Source organism: Mirounga angustirostris, unplaced genomic scaffold (assembly GCF_029215605.1).
Source record: "Mirounga angustirostris isolate CCGP_5_RB_7025 unplaced genomic scaffold, mMirAng1.0.hap1 SCAF_1, whole genome shotgun sequence".
NCBI lineage: Eukaryota > Metazoa > Chordata > Mammalia > Carnivora > Phocidae > Mirounga > Mirounga angustirostris.
The window spans coordinates 92,354,272-92,375,513 of record NW_026991709.1 but is presented as its reverse complement, the minus strand read 5'-3'; the positions used below and the strand labels follow the sequence as shown (position 1 = coordinate 92,375,513).

The following is a 21,242-nucleotide window of genomic DNA, read 5'->3' as shown; positions in this document are numbered from 1 at the left end:
ACAACTAATCATGCCTGATGATGTTCCCATTGTTGTCTGGATTGGTTATTTAAATATCCTATAGCATTTAACTTTTCATGTAGTTTTATCTATTTCCTCCAACTAAGTTATCAATAACAGATCATAAGTTATATCTCTAAAATTAACCATTGTAGAAGTATACACCAGGCAAATTAATTTTACCTTATATAGCATTCATATCTATTTGCTGATTATGAGACTTAAATAATTTATATTATTAAATAGTAATTATAATAACAGCCAACACTATCACCACACTATCTTACTATACCCAATATTTTATTTGACATTCACATCTGCCCTATGAGATAGATACCATTATTTTCCCCATTTCTCAGATGAAGAAAATGGGGCCAGCAAGGTTAACTTGCCCATAGTCCTCCATTCTACATATATTTATTGAGCACCTAGTATGTGACATGCACTGTTAACAGCATTTAGTGATTCCAAGCAGAAATTCCCTATCCTCGGGAAACTTGTATTCTATTAGGACAGATCGACTACCAACAAATAAATATCACACCAGATAATGCTAAGTGCTAGTAAGAAGAAAACCAAAGCAGAGTAAGGGACTGGAGAGTGATCATCAGGTAGGTGGCCACTCCTGAGGTAGGGTAGGCAGAAAAAGCCTCTCTGGGGAGATGACACTTAAGCAGAGACCTGAATGGAGTAAGGTAACAAGCCATGTAATTATCTGGGGAAAAGGTCCCAGGCAGAAGAAACAGAAACAGCAGAGGCCCTGAGGTCAAAACAAGCTTGGAGTGTTCACGAACAACAGAAAGTCAGTGCAGGCAGAGCGCTATGAAAGAGAGAGCAACAGAAGAGAATGAAGTCAGACAGCAAACAGGGAGGTCTGATCATATAAAGTCTGCAAATCATTGCACAGTTTTCCCCCCGAAATATAATGGAAAACCCCGAAAGATTTTAACCAGGGGATTGGAATGCTGTGACATTTTAAAACATTACTCCAGTTGTGTGGCTAACGAAAAGACCAAGAGAAAGCAGATTACTTAGGAGAATCCTGCAGTAAACCAGGTGGGAGATGTTGGTGGCTTTGACTGGAATGATGGCTGTGTAGAGAGATCTAAGGTATATTGTGAAGATAGAGCCAAGAGAATATTCTGATGTGGGTTGTCGGTCCTCTGTGTGGGATGTAAAAGAAAAAGAAGTGTCAAGGAGAACTCTAAGATTGGCATATAAGCAATAGGGAGAAAAGTCCAATTACTGAGCTGGGAATGCAGTGGGTGGTGGAGAGTAAGGAGGAGCAGTGTGTTTAAGAGGCAAATCAAGAGCTCCATTTTGCATGGATTAAGTTTGATATACTTTTTATTTTTTTAAAGATTTTTTTTTTTTAAGATTTTATTTATTTATTTGACAGAGAGTGACACAGCGAGAGAGGGAACACAAGCAGGGGGAGTGGGAGAGGGAGAAGCAGGCCTCCCGCTGAACAGGAACCTGATGCGGGGCTTGAACCCAGGACCCTGGGACCATGACCTGAGCCGAAGGCAGACACTTAATGACTGAGCCACCCAGGCGCCCCCAAAATTTTATTTATTTATTTATTGAGAGAGAGAGAGCACATGCAAGTGGAGGGATGAGGAGAAGGAGAGGGAGAGAGAGAATCTCAAGCAGACTCTGCGCTGAGCACGGAGCCTGACACAGGGCTCGATCCCATGACCCTGAGATCACAACCTGAGCCAAAATCCCAAGAGTCAGATGCTTAACGAGCTGAGTCCCTGATATACCTTTTAGATACCCAAATGAGGATCAGTAGGACGTTGTATATATAAGTCTGGGGTTTGGCTATGTAAGGCCAGGATTCTGAATGGAGATATAAAATTGGGAGTCAGTCCGCTTCAAACAACATATTTATGCCATTTGACCTACTGAGAATGGATAAGGCACAGAAGGCTAAGAACTGAGGCTCAGGGCCCTCTAACAACTAAATGTTAGGAAGAAGAGAAGGATATAGCAAAGGAGGCCAAAAAAGAGCAGATGGGAAGATGGGAAGAAAAGCAGGAAAGCATGAGACAGAAGCCAAGGACAAAATGCTTCAAGTATAGAGTGATCAATTATGTCAAAGCCATCTGAGAAATGAAGAAAGAGGAAGACTGAACTTGCCACTGGATACAGCAATATGGAGGTCACTGGTGATGAGACAAGAGTGTTTCAGGGGAAGTGGGCACAAAAACCTAAATGGAGTGAGTTCAAATAAGAATGTGACTACAAGACATTGTTGAGAGAAATTAAAGACCTAAATAAGTGGATATATCATGTTCATGGATTAAAGAACTAAATATCGATGTCAGTTTTCCACAAACTGATCCAATAGATTCAACAATCCTAATCACAAACATCTCATTGGACTTTTCTGTAGAAATTGACAAGCTGATTCTAAAATGTGTATAGAAAGGCAAATGACCTAGAACAGCCAAAGCAATCATAAAAAATAAGACCAAAGTCGGAGGGCTTATACTCCCTGACCTTAAGGCTTTGACTAGTAAGTCTACATTAACCAAGACCGTGTGATACGGACATGGAATCAACAAAGAGACTAAAGAGACAGAACAGAGAGCTCAAGAACAGACCCACACTTAATATGGGCATTTGAATTTTCACAAATCAACAGAAAAATCCAATAAAGGATCTATAACTGATGCTAAAACAACTAAATTCCTGTATGACAAAAATAAATAAATCTCGACTCCAACCTTGTACCATATATAAAAAATAATTTCAGATGGATAACCCTAAATGTAAATGCCAAAACTGTAAATATGACACAGAAAGCAATAAACACAAAGGGAAAAAAATTAGACTTCATCAAAGTTAAAAATTTCTGTTCATCAAAAGACACCATGAAGGGCACCTGGGTGGCTCAGTTGGTTAAGCAACTGCCTTCGGCTCAGGTCATGATCCTGGAGTCCCGGAATCGAGTCCCATATCGGGCTCCCTGCTCAGCAGGGAGTCTGCTTCTCCCTCTGACCCTCCTACCTCTCATGCTCTCTGTCTCTCATTCTCTCTCTCGCAAATAAATAAAATCTTTAAAAAAAAAAAAAAAAGACACCATGAAGAAAATGAATAGGTAAATCACAGCCTGGAAGAAAATATATGTAAATATATGTAAATCATATATCTGACAAAGGACTATAGTTCAGTAAAAAGACAGCAAAAGATTTAATGGGACATTTCACAGAGAAAGATAAACTAATGATTAATAAGCACATGAAAAAAATGCTTAATGTTAATATTTATCAAAGAAATTTAAATAAAAAGCACAACGAGATATCACTACATACATATGCACCAGAATGGACAAAATCAAATGCTGGCAAGAGTGTGGAACAATCAGAATTCTCATATACTGTTGGTTCAAGTGTAAAACAATACAACTATTTTAGAAAAAGTTCTGGCAGTTTCTTATAGGTTTCTTATAGAACTAAACATATACCTACCTTATAACCAAATAGTTTCACACGTGTTTAGTCAAGAGAAAAGAAAACACATATCCACAAAAAGACTTTTGTGTTTGTTCATGGCAGGTGTATTCATAATAGCCCAAACCAGAAGGGGCTCAGGTATCCATCAAGAAAATGAGAAACAACTGTTGTACAAACAATGGAATAATAATTAACAATAGAATACTTAATAATGGAATGATACTGAGTAATAGAAAGGCATGAAATATACAGGATATGGCTGAATCTCAAAAATACTATGCTGAGTGATAGAACTTAAAAAAAGAGTACATACTGGAGCATGAGGGAACTTCCTGTGGTGACGGTCATATTCCATACCTTGATACGGGTTTGGATTGCAGAGGTGGTGTGTGCATCCATGAGACCTCCGAGTGGTTCACTTAAGATGTGTGATTTCAGTGTATATAAATTTTACCTCAAAAGAGAAAATAACTATTAGCAAATACTAAACTCCAGTTAATAATATGCACACTGAAGAGTTTAGGACAGAGTGTACAGATGCCTGCAACTTAGTTTAAAATGTATCCAAACATAAGAGGTGTTGATGGACAGATGGCAAGATATGTGTTATAGTAAGTAAGACAAAACATTAATTGTAGGGTCTAGGTGGTGGTTATAGGGGTATTCACTTTAAAATTCTTTCAACTTTTCTGTATGTTTGAAAATGTTCATAATAAAATGCTGGGCAGGGGAGAGAGTAAAAGGTAAGGAATTGGAGGCAGCAAGATCAGACAACTCACTCAAAAGAGTTTTGCTTTAAAGAGGAACAGAGAGGGGTGCCTAGGTGGCGCAGTCAGTTAAGCGTCCGACTCTTGGTTCCAGCTCAGGTCCTGATCTCAGGGTTGTGGGACTGAGCCCCGCGTCAGGCTCCGCACTCAGCCTGGAGTCTGCTTAAGATTCTCTCTCCCTCGGGTGTCTGCCTTCGGCTCAGGTCATGATCCCAGGATCCTGGGATAGAGTCCCACATCGGGCTCCCTGCTCTGCGGGAAGCCTGCTTCTCCCTGTCCCGCTCCCCCTGCTTGTGTTCCTGCTCTCGCTATATCTCTCTCTCTCTGTCAAAAAAATAAATAAAATCTAAAAAAAAAAAAAAAAAAGTTTCTCTCTCCCTCTCCTTCTGCCCCTCTCCTGCCCCCACCCTCTCTAAAATAAATAAATCTTTAAAAAAAAAAATAAAGAGGAACAGAGAGGTGGGGCAAAGCTGGTGAGAGACAAAGGATTAAAAGGCGTATTTTTGAAGAAGAGAGATATTACAGAATGTTTGAAGAGTAAAAATGACCCAGTGAAAAGAGGAACAATGATGAAGCTAGTGGGAAAATCCTGTAGAAACCAAGTTCTGGACAAGAACACAAGACCAGGTGGGTTGTGGCTAAGGTGGACTTCAGCCAGGAGCATATACAGCTCATCCATGGCAAAGAGCAGGGCTTTGGGGGACAGAATTATGTGTGAAGGCAGGAGGATTTGGCAGCAGGGAGAGAAGGTGCTGCTCTTCTGACTGCTTCCAGTTTCCTAGTGAAATAAGCAGCAGGATCATTAGCAGAGAGAGAGACAGGAGGAGCTATTAGAGGTTTGAGCAAAGAGGCAAAGGTGTGAAATAGTTACTCAGGAGAGGGAAAGAATGAATTGACTGGGGAATGTGATAGGATTGCCCTAGAGTTGCTGAGTGCCACTGCAGAGGGTGGGGTGACCAATTTAATGTCATCAGAGGTGTGTGTGTATGTGTGTGTGTGTGTGTGTTTCCCAGGTATGCTCAGCTGTGTGGAGAGGAGTGCAGAGTAATGCCTGTATAACCCTGCTTTTTACCAGGACTGGGTTTTTCAGGAGAGTAAGGCAGAGGGAGGAGAGGGGCAACACAATGGACCACAGATGAAAAGGTGAGTAGAGGGGAAAGGCAGAACACACGGGGCACTGATGGAAAGCAAAAAGGTAGCAGTCAAGGGCTGGAGGTAAAAATCAATCTGGGAATATCAGAAGTGAGCAGAAAAGCTGGTGGATGGTGGAGCTGGGATTTGAACCTACATGTCTGACTCCTGTGTCCACTCTCCTAACTGTAACACTCTCCAGCATCTTCAGCCCTCTGGCCTCTATAATTCTCTGTGCTTGGACAGTGTGTGTACCCATTTGGTCTAAGACTCTTAGGGACTATTTGCCCTCACTTAAAAATAATTTCTATAAAAATGTTCTTTATTTTCATGGAATGGGAAATACAAGACAAAGAGTTGGTATGATTGTCCATCCTGACAAATTGGCTAGAAGAGAAAAATCTATTCTCCTGTCTCTTAACACATGCCTTCTGGTCTTATATTTCCCACTCCTAAGGAGAATGAGTTGCTACTCGGAACAAAATAAATAGAACATTAGAAGGATTTGAAGAAACTAGACTCAAAGTAATTATTTCAAAAGAATTTATTTTAAAAATATTCAAGCATTGGGGCTCCTGGGTGACTCAGTCAGTTAAGTGTCCGACTCTTGGTTTCAGCTCAGGTCATGATCTCAGGGTTGTGGGATGGAGCCTGGATCAGATTCCACGTTCAGTGGGGAGTCTGCTTGGGATTCTCTCTCCCTCCCCCTCTGCCCCTACTCACACTTGCACTCTCTCTCTCAACTAAATAAACAAATAAAATCTTTTAAAAAATTTAAGCATTAAGTCACCTCACTCTCAAGGAAAAAAAAAAAGATGTCATGACTCTTCCAGGCATTCAGAATTTTAGATGGACTGCTAATTGGGTATTTGAGAAACTGTGTTAAAGCACCACACACTCACTGGCATTTAAGCACTACAGGGAAAAGTCCAGATTCTTTAGCCTGGCCTTCTGCTATTCAAGTCCAGGCCTTTAATACCCCTCTGCACAAACATCATGTTCCAGGCAGGTGAACTGCCCCTCCAGCCTCACCTCTGACCTTATGTTCTTACAGTTCCCTCCACCCAGTCCATCCCTTCCACCTGCCCAATCTCTGCCCATGCACATCCTCTTACCCTTCAGGTTCCAGCTCAAACACAGACTCCACACCAAACAGTGACCACACTCCTCTGGAACTGCCAAAGCTCTACATCGGTACCTCTTCAGATGTCTACGCAGTTGTATCTGATATCATAGCTATTGGGTACCTATAGAATCTACCCCCTTTACCAAGAATCATCTAATATTCCAACCTGGAACTCTCCATGATTTATCTTTGTACTGGACTCAGAATGTCTCGCACAGTGCCTGGCGTAATAATTAATCAATAAACAGCTGTTGACAGTACAATAAACATTTTAGAGGAACTAATGAGGAAAAGTTCAACACAATGGTAGGCGTGCCTCAGCATTCTGTGTCTGAGAGTAAGTTAACTCAGAGATCCAGATTTTTGAATCATGGGCTATTGCCAAATTACCCTTCAAAAAGTTTACCCCAACTTAAATGACCATCGTGAGGTTCTAGCAATTCATGTATGTGCCTGACCTGTATAATAGCACTGTCCGATAGATATACAGTGTGAAACAAATGTGAACCACATATGTCATCTTAAATTTCCTAGCAGCCACATTAAAAAGTAAAACAACTGAAAATAATTTAATGACGTTTTATTTAACTGAATTTATCCAAAAATCCTACATAATTTCAACATATGATTCGTATAAAAATTATTAAGGAACTATTTTACATTTCTTTTTTCACTCAATCTTTGAAATCCAATGTGCATTTTACACTTAGAGCACATTTTCAGTTTGGACTGGCCACATTTCCAGCGCTTTGTAGCCACACGTATCCATATCAAACTGGACAGCACAGGTCTAGAATGTCCTTAAAGATAGAGGCTGCTTCTTTCAGCCCTATATTCTCCACAGTGATTTAAGTGCCACAAGCATGTAAACTCAAGTGTGTAAAAGCACCAAGCTTGCACAAGGCTTGCAGCATAAAGGGTTCAACAGCTGTCGGCTCCCTTCCCTTTACATACAACAGATGCTCAATAAATGCCTCTGGGTTTGAACTTCCCAGGTGGAAATGGCGCTTCCTGATTAAGGCCATCAGGCTCGCTTCTCTCTGTACTCTCCAAGGACCCCTGTGACCTTAATGTGGTTTCAAGGCACATTTTCCTGGTATAAGAATATTTTACTCACCAATAAACCATCTGAACTACATGGAAATAGTAGCTTCTTAAATAAAATAGTATCCTGGTCTTCATCGGTCCCCAGTGAGTTTGATTTCTAGCAAACGTGTAGGGTTCACTGACCCCTGACTGAATTCATGAAAGTGGATTTCTGAAGCTGCAAAGCTGAAGATTCAGGATGCTAGAACCACGGGGGAGCCGCTCTGAACCGGCTGGGCAGACCAACCCGCCGTTCCTGCATCAGGGGTTAGTAAAGCAATTGAGTGACCTAAGCACTTACTTGGGCCTTGAATTCTCAAGGAATTAGAATAGGGTAAACAAGTAAGAACGCTAAAAATAACCTAACATAATTAAATACTATTTAAGAATTCAAAAGGCATTTCAGAATCTCTTAGGCCTCAAAGCAACATTATAATCATAAATTTATATTGGATGGCACCATAAAAATTGTTAATTTGAGCATCCATGTTGTTTGAACTTCTGTGATGTTTGATTACATACTCAAAATGCAAATGAACAAGTCTACTATATATATACACATATATAACACATACATAATACAAAGCTCAACCTGACAAAATTTCGACTAGAATAGGTAACATGGGGATTTCCCTACCAATTCTGGTCTCTCAAGCAAATGTTCTAGCCGAGCAAATATATCATACAACACACGCATTGCTCTGTGGTTATGTCTCATACTAATTAACTCCCTTTATTCGTAGGTCATCATTGCTTTAGATCTTCCATCCTCTGTCCACCCATTCTTTGCACCTTGTACATTCACCAATGCATCCATACAGCCATTCCCTGAACAAACAGTCATGAGTGCGCATCTCCAGCAGAATGCTAAGCACCCAGCATATGACAGAGAATGAGAAAATTTGGTCTTGGCCCTGGGGAAGCTTACAGTTGAATTCTCACTGTTCATTCTGCTTTTCCACTGTTAGCCTCCCTCCAAGATGCCCAAGGCTACAGGCCTATGTGGAAGGAAGTACCCACCAACAGGAACCTGGCTGGGGTTTTCCTGACTCCATACCATAAATCAGGCTGTCTGGTGAATTTTCTTCCTTAGAATATGGTCATCTGTGTTCAACACAGGCTGACTTTCCAAACTAGTTATGCTGAAATGGTCTATCTGCACTGAGTATTTTTTCCCCTTCTTTGTTAAGATCAAATTACTTTGCATTGGCAATTCCTGCCATTTGGTGTGTTTGTTGTTGTTGTTTTTTCCCATTAAACAAATACCTGGGTGCCTCCAAGTGGCTGATCCTTCTCTCACACTGCAAGAACGGACTGTACAAAATGCAGCACCCCAGAAAAACCCCACAACCACAATATTAACCTAAGTGAATTTATGCACCAGGAAAGGAATCTAAAGTATATTTGCATATGTTATAATTTATTTGATGTCAACATGGCCCAGGAAATAAAATTAAGGACATTTTTCCCCTTTTAATGTTCACGGTAGGGTATTCATGTTCGTGTTGTTTAATGTTCATGGTGTGGTGTGTATTTTGCGGGGGGGGATGGCAGTTCCAGTATGAGCAGGGGAGGCTGATGCAGGATGAGGGCAGATATCCCCTATGAAGCAGCAAATCCATTGTGCCTGGGTACTCATTTGGGAAAATGGAATAGCTTTTCTCTGATTATCTAATGAAATTCAAATAATACAAGAATTAATTTGGATTAAAAAAAGAGAGAAAAAGATCTTTTTTAGAAAAACTATTATGGCTGTCAGCGTGAAGAACAAAAAGATCCCGTGTGCCTGTGAGTGCACCTGCACTTTCTCTTTGCGAGAACTAAAGGCAGGATATGTGGACCTGTAAACTAAGGAGATAGCTGATAGACAGAAAGAGGAGTTATCCGTTTACCAACCGCCAAGAACCCAGGCCAGGTCCACAGGCTGACAAGGCCAGGGAGGTGGCAGGCATGAACCTTCCCTTCATGCCCAGGATTCCCAGATCACTCACACAGCTGAATTCATTCAGTTAGCACATCAATAAACCAAACAGCTTGCCTCTGGTTTTCTAATAGCCTGTCTCTCATTAACTCCCCAAAGAAAAACCAAAACCAACAGACAAAAACAATGCAGCAACAAATAGAACTGAGTAACAAACTTATTACACATTCTTTGAATTGTTCTAAAAAACTTCTCAGGTCCCCTGAACACTGATCCAGGAAAGCACTGTCAAAATGACGACGAAACTCAGCTCGGGCCTAGACAAAATAGCTTTGACACATTTGCTAAGCCGTGGTTCTCCACATCTACAAAAACACATCACTGCCAAAGACACTCGCACTTACTAGAATTCCGTTTATATACTTCAACTGCCAAGTCCAGTGATCTGTCTGCACTTAAATTCTCTGTGGCCATTACAGGGGTTGGTTGGCATCCATGAATAAGACAGCGTATTTGAATTTGATCTCTTCGTTCCAGGATCTACTGAATGCCTACTCTCTGCTAGGCACTGAGGATTCAAAAATGAGTAAGACATACACAGACAGTCCTCAGAAAGCTGGCAAACCCATGGAGGAGGCTGCCTATGTGGCCCAACAACAAAAATATACTGGGCACCAGCACAGCTGTGCATCAAAGGAGGGGACAGAAGTGGTTCAGTATGCAGGGAAAATGGGTGGTCAGGGAAGACTCCAGAAGGGCACACAAGGGAGGAAGGGCACCTTATTCAAAGAGCCCGAAAGCTGCAGAGCACATGGTATATGCTCGGGCACTGAGACTCCTGGGCTGGGGCAGAGAAAGAGAGAGAGAGGTCGAGAGGATGTTTGTATGAAGCCATGTGACTGCCACCTTGAGAAGGTCTGGCTTTGGCCTAAATGTTTAAATGTCCCCCCAAAACTCTATGTTGAAATGATAACCACCAAAGATAATGGAGTTAGGAGGTGGGAACCTTGGGGAGGTTCTTCAGTCACACACCTTTTGGTAGATCCTTCACTCGTGCATGCAACAAATCTTTATTAGCACTACGTGCCATACACACTCCTAGACGCGGTTCTGGGGAGCGGGGCAGCAAAGAAACAAGACATTTGCTCTAATGGGGCCGGCACTGTTAACAGCAGTGGGGAGGGAGGCTGCAGTGACAGACATGTAACAGAGAGCTCAGAAGAAACAGCAGAGCAAGTGATGGAGCAGGACAGGGCTCTCGTTCAGAGAGATGGTCAGGGAAGGCCTCTCTGAGAGGTGATGTTTAAGGAGAGGACAGGAAGGAAGTGAGGATGCAAACCACACTGCAGTGGAAACCCTTCAATTCATACCTCACTAACTGCAGCAACATTCACTGCACTTTCCAGAATCTGTGTCCACTTCTTGGAAGACCTTAGTAACTCTGCCCCTATCTGCTGTTACACCGACCCCTAAGAAGACCTGGGTTTCTCATGGAACGTTCAGATGTGTTCTCAAGACCTGTGGTCCCATCCCTCCTGCAAATCCATAGTTATGGGATCTCCACGCATGGGGTCCGCCAGCTCCAGCAGCTTCGTGCCCCCTGGGCTCGCAGCGACCTTACCAATCCCTCCACCCACCTGACCACAAGGTTTCGGACAAAGTCTCATTGGACACTAGCTTGACACCGAGTAACATTCGATAAATATTTGTTGAACAAACAAATGAAAGCCCCGGTTCTGAATTACGTCTGAGGGAATAATATACTTAAATTTGGTAGAAAATCCCATAATAAAGACCTTATGTGTATTCTTTTCACAAAATTAAGCTCAACCACTCGCAACTCTGCCCTTACCAAAAGTCACCAACTTCTGTTTTCAGGTGAATTTAAATCGAATAACAGAATTAAGTTTTTCAAACTCTTTACTGTCTTAAGATATTCACATCTATACTTAATATAAAAGAGTATAGCAGTTCTGGAATTAGTGGTGATTAATTCAAAGCTTTGTGAATATACTAAAAATCACTAAATTGTACACTCTAAAAAGGTGAACTCTACAGCATGTCAATCATATCTCAATAGAGCCATTATTTTTAAAAAGAATATAGAGAACTCTTCCAATAAAAGATTAATGAGCATCTCAGTCTCATCAGGAAAAACAAATTTGCAGTGCTAATTTTTCCTTTAGTTACAAAGCTATTTTTGGCTTGAATAAAGAATGAAAGGCACCATTCACATCTCTATATGCAGAAGATGGAAAAGGTACAGATGAGAAAAATGATTTATGTGATTAAAAAATTGGACATCTTGCCATAATAGTTCTAAAAGCAAATTTTAAGTTCTGTTAACTTTGATAAGCTCACAATGGCTGATGAGCCTCAAAACCCTTTACTTGCTTATGAAAACAGCAAGAATAAAGTCTTAACTATCTGCGATAAAGAGCAGGGAAAACAAAGCAGAAAAATAATTAAAATGCACAATACCAGGCTCTCATTAGCTACCAATGAAAGATCAGTCCACCTTCCTCCAGAATATCAGAAATGAGGAAACACTGATTGGTTTTTACCCCAGCTCTCTCTAGATGACAACTAAATCATGGTATATGATGGCTTTGTAGTGTGTCAACTTGGCTAGACTAAACTACATGTCCCAGAATTACCTTTCTTGTATGTTTTCAGTATGGGTTGGTGGTAAGGAATAGTCTCTCTCAAGCACAGGAGGAAAGAAGGAAGGCAAAAATACACACACCTTTCCCCAGGTATTCAATCAAATATTAATTTAGTGCTACTTGAAGGGATCTTGCAGATGTAATTAAGGCATGTCATCAGTTGAATTTAGTCAAAAGAAAGATTATGATACTGAATAGGACTGATGGAATTAGCTGAGAGCTCTTTAAAAAAAGGCTTAAACCCTCCCTGAATTCAGAGACTCCAAGCTTTAGCTCCTGTTCTTGAAGATCCAGTCCACTCGTGATAGACTCTTCTTGACTGCCTGAATGTCAAAATTCTTACGGATTTCAAGCATGCTTAGCAAGCCGCACAACTGAGTAAGCCAACTCCTTATAATAAATCCCTTAATCCATATAACCTATTGCTCTCCTCCATGGTAAACCCTAACTGGTTCATGATATTGGAGTTATTACAATTGAGAAGACGGAGGAAGACCTCTTGGCATACAATCATCCAGAAAGAAACTAAAGAATCTTACTCTTCCATGAGCCCTCTCCCAATCTCTTTCAATAATGATCAGGAGAACAGAAGATTGAGGGTGAATTTTTTCAAAAGATGAGATTTATAACAATTTAGAGATGGAGTGAATTAATCACAGTGCCGCAGCTAGGCCACGGTGCTTCGGCTCTGGCCAATGAGATGTACGTAAGAGAGACAGAACTCTGATGCAGGTCCTTGGGAGACAGCAGGCCCTTCTTCCCCCTCTTCCTCCTCTGCCTGCTCTGTAAATATGAGGCTTGGAGCTCCAGCAGCCAACTTGGACAAGCGCCACAACCTGGAGAGGGCAGACTGGAGAGCTGGAGAGAGCGACAAGCTGGGGGTGCCTGCCACCATCATGCCGGCTCAAAACTGCATGCCTCCATGACAAGCAAAGCCACTGTGGGGGGAGAGGGGTCTCTAAGCTAAACACAATACCTAGCTGATCCAAGGAATTTTTTCTCTAGTTTTCCTATTCCCGTAGCAGTTGACTAACACATCCATGTGGATGCATTATAAGGAATAGCTGTATTTAATCCCACTGCTACGTGCATGGGGACACACTGAGTGTTTAAGAGGACTAGAGCAGACAGCTACAGAAGTCCATCTTTATTGCTGCGTGCTTCTACACTTTGGCAAAAGAATACGAGAACGTTTTCACAGTCTGCAACAAATGTCTTCCCAAAGCCACTAACTTGAATTCCCGTGGAGTAGAATTTCATATGGCAAGCCTGTGGTCACATCCAAATCCACTTATTCGACAGATTTCTGATGTAGAAAATTCCCTCTACTATCCCTTTAGACAGACCCTGTCTCTTCATGGTGGCCTCACCTAATTTCTCCCAAGCCAACAACCCTTGAACGTGTCTGGGGTAGAGTGTTTGCTGCACGCACACCACACGGTCACCTCAAAGCCTGTAAGTCAGTTCAGTCGCACTGGGCTTTCTGGATGCTCACGAACAGAACCACCAAGGTGCACACATTTGGTGGTGACCTCGCCTGCTCGAGCTCCATCGTGTCGCTCTATCATGGTGAAAAACTGCCTGACACACCAGACAGCTGACAACTGTGAGAGACAAAATATCAGGCCCATGACCAAGGGGGAAAATGAAGTGATTAATGTGGAAAACACAGCAAGAAACATCAAACAGGAAAAAGTTGACATTTCCCCTTAGCTGAAAGTAAGCTTGTTTACTCCTCATAGGGACTATAAAAGGCCGGGTCAAAGTATTGAGAGAGCGAGAGCAGGAACACAAGCAGGGGGAGTGGGAGAGGGAGAAGCAGGCTTCCTGCTGAGCAAGGGAGCCCGATGTGGGACTCGATCCCAGGACCCCAGGATTATGACCTGAGCCGAAGGCAGACGCTTAACGACTGAGCCACCCAGGCGCCCCACACATTCATGTTTGAATGCAGACCAGCGAAGTCTCCATTATCCCTATTAACCTGACTTCATGTGAACCCTCATGCTAGCAGAGTCTGAAGACATTCCCCAAGTCTGTCTTCTACTTTTCACACCTACTATAGCCCAGATAAACTTTTTCCCGGACACCCTCATTCAAAATATTTCTACAGATTGCTACCAAAGTGATCTTCTAAAACTAAAACTCCAGTAGCGTGCTGGGCTGGCTCATCCTGGCTCCTGAGAACTGACTGGTTAAATCTTCAAAAATTTTATGACTTGGTTGTTGAACATAGCAATTATGAAAACATATTACATAAACTTAGAGTAAAATAAGTTATATTGAATCCAAAGACAGTAAGTACTCAAAATTCATCACTTCTTCACTACTTTAATACATTTTACTAATATCTATGTCCTTGAGGTTGTTTAGGTCCATTTTGACCATATGTGAAAACACTGTGAAATGTGCTACAGGGGCATCTACTCCCTATAACTTGAAATTGACCATAATGGGAGTGGTTTCACATGGAAATTGACAAGCCCTATAAATTATAGTTTGATTTTTGTTGTTGATAATCTGGGCTTAAAAAACTGATGGAGAAAACGTTCGTAAAATATGTGGTGCCTATGGTAGGTATACTGTGAATAAAATGAAAAGGTGAGGAAATAATTCTTTTAATACTATCCAATTCACAAAGATGCTTCATGAACAAGTGAAGTTCTTGGACACGCCTTCATTGTTTCACTTTGATCTTACTCCATACCGTAACAAGGAAAGATCAACTACCCTCTTTCATCAGTTGTAACCATAGGTTGGGCTATAAACAAAAGAGTTCAGCAAAAACTAACAGAAACCTGTCAGAATCAATGAGCTATATGGACTTTACAATGAAGAAAACTGTATGTCTTATTATTCATTTGTAAATTGTGTGCTACACATCCTTTACATCAGGAAAATTTATAACGCCCCCCCACACACACACATTTATCTTTCTGGAGAGTTGGTTGTTAAACATTTACCAGCACACCACTGCATAAATCTGACTAGGTGGTTCTGCTCTTTCAAATCCCTCCATAGCTCCCTAGGTCTGCCACCTTTTATGCTCTGCCTCAAATCCTCCCAGACTCACCTCATATTCCTGCCATCGGGATGGCAGCCAGTCCTTTGAAGAATCCGACCAGCTTCATATACGTGCAGCCTGACAGGGCCTCTCCAGCCCAGGCCGCCCTGATATTGCTTCATGAGGTGCCCGTGGGACTCCACCTGGCAATTAGGCATGCCCAATCTGAAAAAGTGAAGCTGCCTTCAATCAGTGGGAGATGAGAAACAGATAAAAGCTTCTCCCTTCACCTTCTCCAGGTGAGCCGTGCTGAGAGACATTTCCTAAGACCTCGCCTGAGAAGATCCCCTGGAATCAAGCAACTAGTTGCTCCTAGCAACAGCCAATTCAGTAACGCCGGCTTCCCCGTGTGACTCTCCCTGGGCCTTCACTCTTGCTCCCAGATAGCATTCCTATTAAACCACCTCACACAAGGCTTTCCCAAAGGATAGAGTCCATGCTCCTTATCTGAGCAGTAATGACCTTTTAAAACTGGCCTTTAGCTAGCATGTCACACCCTGGTTACAAAGAATATGCATTCTCTTTCCCATCCCTGATGCTTTGCTTTGCTCATCCCTGTTCACTGCTTAGAATTCTAAGCGTGTGCAGACAGGTAGAAAATTGCATAATTTACGACAACCACAACCTTAAAATGAGGAAATTGAGGCCCAGAATTGAAAAGTCTGGCCCAAGGGGCTCAATGGCTAATTTAAGACAGAACTGAAAGCTCTCCTGGTTTTTATGGGCTTCTGGTTCCTAAAGTGTCCATGGAATATCTACGTTCTAGTCCTGAAAGTCTACTGAATTGTTTCCTCTTTCAACCTCTCAAAATACATGAACTTCCATTTCTCTTTAAACTAATACTTTTTATTGCCTGAGCCATTTTGTCTCCCACTAAAGAAACAGATAGTAACTGACTTTTACTCAGTGGTTCAATCCAGTTCCTCCAGCATTTGCTGGCCACATTATACAAACACTCATGATGAGTGCCGTGAGGAAGACAAAAACGAGTAAGACATGTCCTTTACTCAAAAGGAGTTTATGATCCAGTGGATGAAAAAAGAGGGTTGTGCAGAAGTATATCAATATCTGCTGTGATTGTTATAATGGGAGAACAAGCCAAAAAAGATTGAAAATATCTACTCTAGTTATTCAAAATATATATATAGAAACACATGCAGAAAATGTCCACATGCGTGGGATACAAAATAGGAGCAAGAACAAGTCAACAGGGGCGCCTGGGTGGCTCAGTTGGTTGGGCAACTGCCTTCGGCTCAGGTCATGATCCTGGAGTCCCGGGATCGAGTCCCACATCAGGCTCCCTGCTCAGCAGGGAGTCTGCTTCTCCCTCTGATCCTCCCCCTCTCATGCTCTCTGTCTCCCATTCTCTCTCTCAGATAAAAAAAAAAAAAAAAAATCTAAAGAACAAGTCAACATACTTGGAAAACTGTAAGTTCAGAAAGAAGGCTATTTACAGATGTATTTTAGAGCCAATAATCATCCAGGATCAACCAATCAACCAATATATTAGCGCCTGTTAAATACAGGTCATTTGCTTTTCATGCCGATAGCTGCTGCGCTGTTTCAGACAAGCAGCAACCAAAACACTGATTACAATCACACAAAAAGAAACCTTTAAAAGCCTCTGGTCCAGTGCCCTCCTAAAGAAACCAACGTTCCATGTGTTCCTTTTCTTATCCAATCTATTTCCCCTGAGGGATCCGGCTACTCTCTTTCTTCCCCAACAACTCAGACTTGAATCCTCACTCTCTCTTGACCTTTCCATCTCCCTCATCCCCAGGAGCCAATCAACTCCCACATCTGCGGCTTCTGCGCAGATCCATCCCATAACTGTATCCCTCCTAGCTTCACGCTCTTCTTCAGCCCGGTCCCTGCGTGGAGATTGGGCTGCCCCAATAATTCCTGAAATCACCATCTCTTCCCAAACTATTCATCACGGTGCCAGGGTTGCTCTTCCTAAGCATGGTTCTGATCATGCTGTTCCCTTGCTCCCAAAATCCAAAAACCAAAAACATGTTTAGTTTTAACTGCCTGGCTCTCTCATTCTCAATTCCATCTGTTTCTGGTTGTTCCTTCCCTGACACCAACACTCAGTCCACCTATGTTAGACTACCCCCTGCTCCCACACACATCCTGTACTCCCCATCCCATCGAAAGATTGGGATGGTGCCGTCCCCCAAAATGCCCTACCTGTCAAGGGTTTTTCCGCTTGCCAAGATCCTGCTCGACCTCTCCTTCTTCCATTAGGGCTTCCTAGATCTCCAGCTGTTCATTCATCTTTTGACCCTCTTCTCCACACCCTGTTTCCCACTACAAATTACTTATACTTACTTCACAGCATTTAATCTTTGAATTGTGGTTCCTGATGTGTCAGCTAAACCATTAGGTCAGTGCTTCTCAAATCATGGTTCCCAAACCAGCAGCATCAGCATCATCTGGGAACTTGTTAGAAATGCAAATTTTCCACCCAGCCCAGACCTACTGAATCAGAAACTCTAGGGTGAGGCCCAGCACTGGGCTCTGATGAGACCTCCAGGGGATTCTGATGCGCAGTGGAGTGTGAGAACCACTGAACTAGACTGTAAATCCCCCGAGGGTAGTGTCTAGGACTAGGTTAATTCATTCCAGCTTCAGAGGCAGGGCCTGAAACAGACAAGAGTACTAGTGGAATTTCCGAAATAAATTGCCCAGAGTCACACTAAGTCAGATGCCGAGACAAAATCAGAACTCAGGTTACCATGAATATCAGACCAGAGGTCTTTCCAGCATGACCACAGTCTCTAATTGTGAATATAGGCCATTTAAGTTCATGTATAAGCGCCAGTGTGTTGTAGGAAATGCACTTAAATTGCCTAAGAATGACAAATTGTGCAATTAACAAATCAGGTCATTTTCAGTCTGTAACTTCAAAAGGATGAATTAGTGGAGCTGGTCCAGGAGGCTTACTTAGAGATGTCCTGCTTGTGGAAAAGGAGATCCTGCAAGAACTGAAGAATAATCAGCCACTGAACTTGTGCGCCTCAAATGTCTCACCAGGACTATGAAAGAGTAAATTATGCTCACAGAATGGAGTTAGAGGCGGACTCAGAAAGTTGTCTTTTCTAAAAACATACCATATTGTAGCTATCTTTCTTTTAAATGCATATTTTTAAGGAAGCAACTTTTGACCAAAACATCTGCAAATACCTTAATAATGTGAAAAAAAAAAAGCTGGCATTTACTGATGTAAGTTTCTAAATTTCTCACTTATTTATTTTGGGCTTCCTATTGAGCCTGGAGAACGTTGTTTTGCAATAGATCTGCAAAAATTACCTTGCCATTAGTCAAGCCTGCTCAGTGCCTTCTGGTGAGATCAGACAGGGCAAACCTCTCCAACATGCATTTCTGGCCACCTGGTATCTTACAGAGTGATGCACACGCCCCAGGTTCCCCTCACCCTGCCAAAACTGCCCCTCCTAGCACTCAAAAGAATCATTGCCATGAACATGATAATATTGGCAGGGTCAGAGAAGAACAATTAGGAGAGCAGTTGGAACCATTTGGGAAACCAGGGTTCCAACTAACATCATACACTCATAACAGCAATTTGGAGAGGCATTCACTTAACAAGTAATTAGTGAGCACCTACTATGTGCCAGGCAAGTCCCTGTTGTCACAGAGCTTTTACATTCTTATGTAGAAAACTTGGTATTCAAGAAAACAAGCCTGGAAGAAGAATTCAGATACAGATAAGTGCTGGGATAAAAATAACCCATAATAATGGGCTAGGAGGGATGAGTTGGTGGGCAAAGCAATGCAGACTGAGTGGGGAAGCAGATCTCACGGTCAGGGAAAGCCTTTCTAGGGAGGTAACATTTGAACTTTTTCTCATGGACCTAAATGTTAAAAAGATGCAAGCCATGCAGGGCCTTAGGACAAGGGTGTCCCAGGCAGAGGGAACAGCGCCAGGCAAAGGCCCTATGGTGGAACCCAACTTGGAGTGTTTCAGAAACAGAACCCTTCTGACAATCCCAAGAGATGGGCAGTGGCCGTTCGGAAAGGTGAAAACTGAGGCAGTGCCTTCACATCTGCTCCTAGGAGCCCTGGGGTTCCAGAGCTGAGGGGCAGCTGGTGCCAGGTGGTGGTCAGGGAGGGAAGACTGGAGGAGGCAGCTGGCTCTGTCCCCATCTAGGAACTGTCAAGAAGAACAACTCTCCTTTGGGCATTTTACATACTGGGATTTCACAGAAGAGCTCCTTTAGAAAAGTGGTTCTTAGGGGTGGGATGGAGAATGGTAACCGTAATTTTTTTTTTTTTAAGATTTTATTTATTTGCGAGAGAGAGAATGAGAGACAAGAGCATGAAAGGGAAGAGGGTCAGAGGGAGAAGCAGACTCCCTGCTGAGCAGGGAGCCCGGTGTGGGACTCGATCCCAGGACTCCAGGATCATGACCTGAGCCGAAGGCAGTCGCTCAACCAACTGAGCCACCCAGGCGCCCAACCGTAATTTTTTTTAAAGCATGAAAATAGCTGGTCCAGGTTGTTGACGAACAGTCTATATTTCCATCCATGATTCGTGCAGATATGTATTACCCACACCCTTATAAAGATAATGGTGCCAGCAATGCCCCTCTCCCATATAATGTGAAGCTGAAGAATGTGATGGGAAGGGTGTTTTTCTGACATACCATGAGCTAGTTCACTCCTACCTGGAGAATATACTCTGTTCTTCTTAATTCTAAATACATTTTAAAAGCACACCTCTATACATACACTCCTTGGTAAAGAGCAATAAATTGTGCTTCTATTAAATACTATGCTTCTATTAAACGAATCAGGGTTCTTCTATTACTTGCCATGCTACACTTACGGATTAAGAAAAACCAAATTTTCTAGCTAATGTCAAAACCTATACCCTAAAAGTATAATTATCAACGGCATACAGTTCATTCTCTCTAGTTATAACCAGCTTTGCTGCCAGAAGTCTTCCCACTACTTCTCATCACTGGGGTCTCATGAAATCTCACTCGCATTCAAGATTTCCTCCCAGGCAAAATTCACTTCTCCCTCAGCCGTATTCCCATTAGGGCCACGTCATCATGTCTACTCTAGCAGCAATTCCAGTTTGCTTGGTTATTTATGGATGTCACTGCTACACAATTTGGGACAGAGACAGGAGGGCAATGTGTGAAAGAGGGGACCGAACATTTCCTGTGCCATTTCTATGTTCCAGGCTCTATGCTAAACACTTCCTAGGCATTGTTTCCTGCAGTCTTCACAACAGTCCTGTGATACAGGTATGACTTTTATGCCTGTTTTACAGATGGAGAAACTAAGGCATAGAGAATTTTGAAGTTACTTGTCTTACACCACATGGTGCTAGAGTCCTCTGGATCTGAATCCAAGCTCTCTGGCCTAAGCCTGAGGCCCATAGTCATTATCTCTCCCAGTGGGGACTTTGTGGAGCCCAGCTGTGCCTTACAAGCCTCACAGACCTGCTTTGCTTAGTCAGTGCTCCATCACCCTGCATTTCCCGCCACAAGAGTAACAGGCTGGTGTTGGGATTGAAGTGAGGTAAGGGTTGGGGTTAGAGTCCCTGCTCCATGTTCCTAGTTTTGGAATATTACCATCTACATATCCCAACAGGTGGGTTTTTCCTTAGGATAAAAGGATTCTGGCTGGATTTCCCCTCTCCTTTTTCTGTTTTGTTGTGGTGGTAGTGGTTCTTTTTGACATCACAATCATGTTAGTATCACAAATATACTTCATCTCCAAATCCTGTACCCTAACCTTGGCTTCTACGTTTTTATTCCAAAGTGGGAACAATGGTGAGGTTTTTAAAACAATGTCAGATTTCATCTTCAATTTGTTATTCTTCCTACTCAGCCCTTTTTATCAAATTTCCCACTTTGGGTTCTGCATATTCATATCACCACTCCTCCATACATCTGGAACTGTTTTCCTGCTCCAAGTCATGGAACCCCCATCCCAATTCATTGCTACCTCTCCAATCTCACTTCAAAGGACTCTTTCATCAAAACTTGG

General features: G+C 42.3%; 1 protein-coding gene across 9 annotated transcripts in view; it reads right to left on the bottom strand.

Moving 5' to 3' along the window:
- Positions 1-21,242, bottom strand: part of PLD1 (phospholipase D1) — a 192,261-nt gene that overhangs the window by 166,356 nt on the left and 4,663 nt on the right. For 3 of the 9 annotated variants that reach the window (XM_064585317.1, XM_064585348.1, XM_064585343.1), the window contains exon 2: positions 15,229-15,384. The exons of 2 other annotated variants lie outside the window; for them this stretch is intronic. In XM_064585317.1, the coding sequence (XP_064441387.1) occupies positions 15,229-15,377 (149 nt within the window). In that variant the 5' untranslated portion in view covers positions 15,378-15,384. Of the gene's footprint in view, positions 1-3,774; positions 3,916-15,228; positions 15,385-21,242 lie in introns of those variants that run through there. 4 more of the 9 variants (XM_064585324.1, XM_045903376.2, XM_064585329.1 and 1 more) reach the window with 4 other exon arrangements.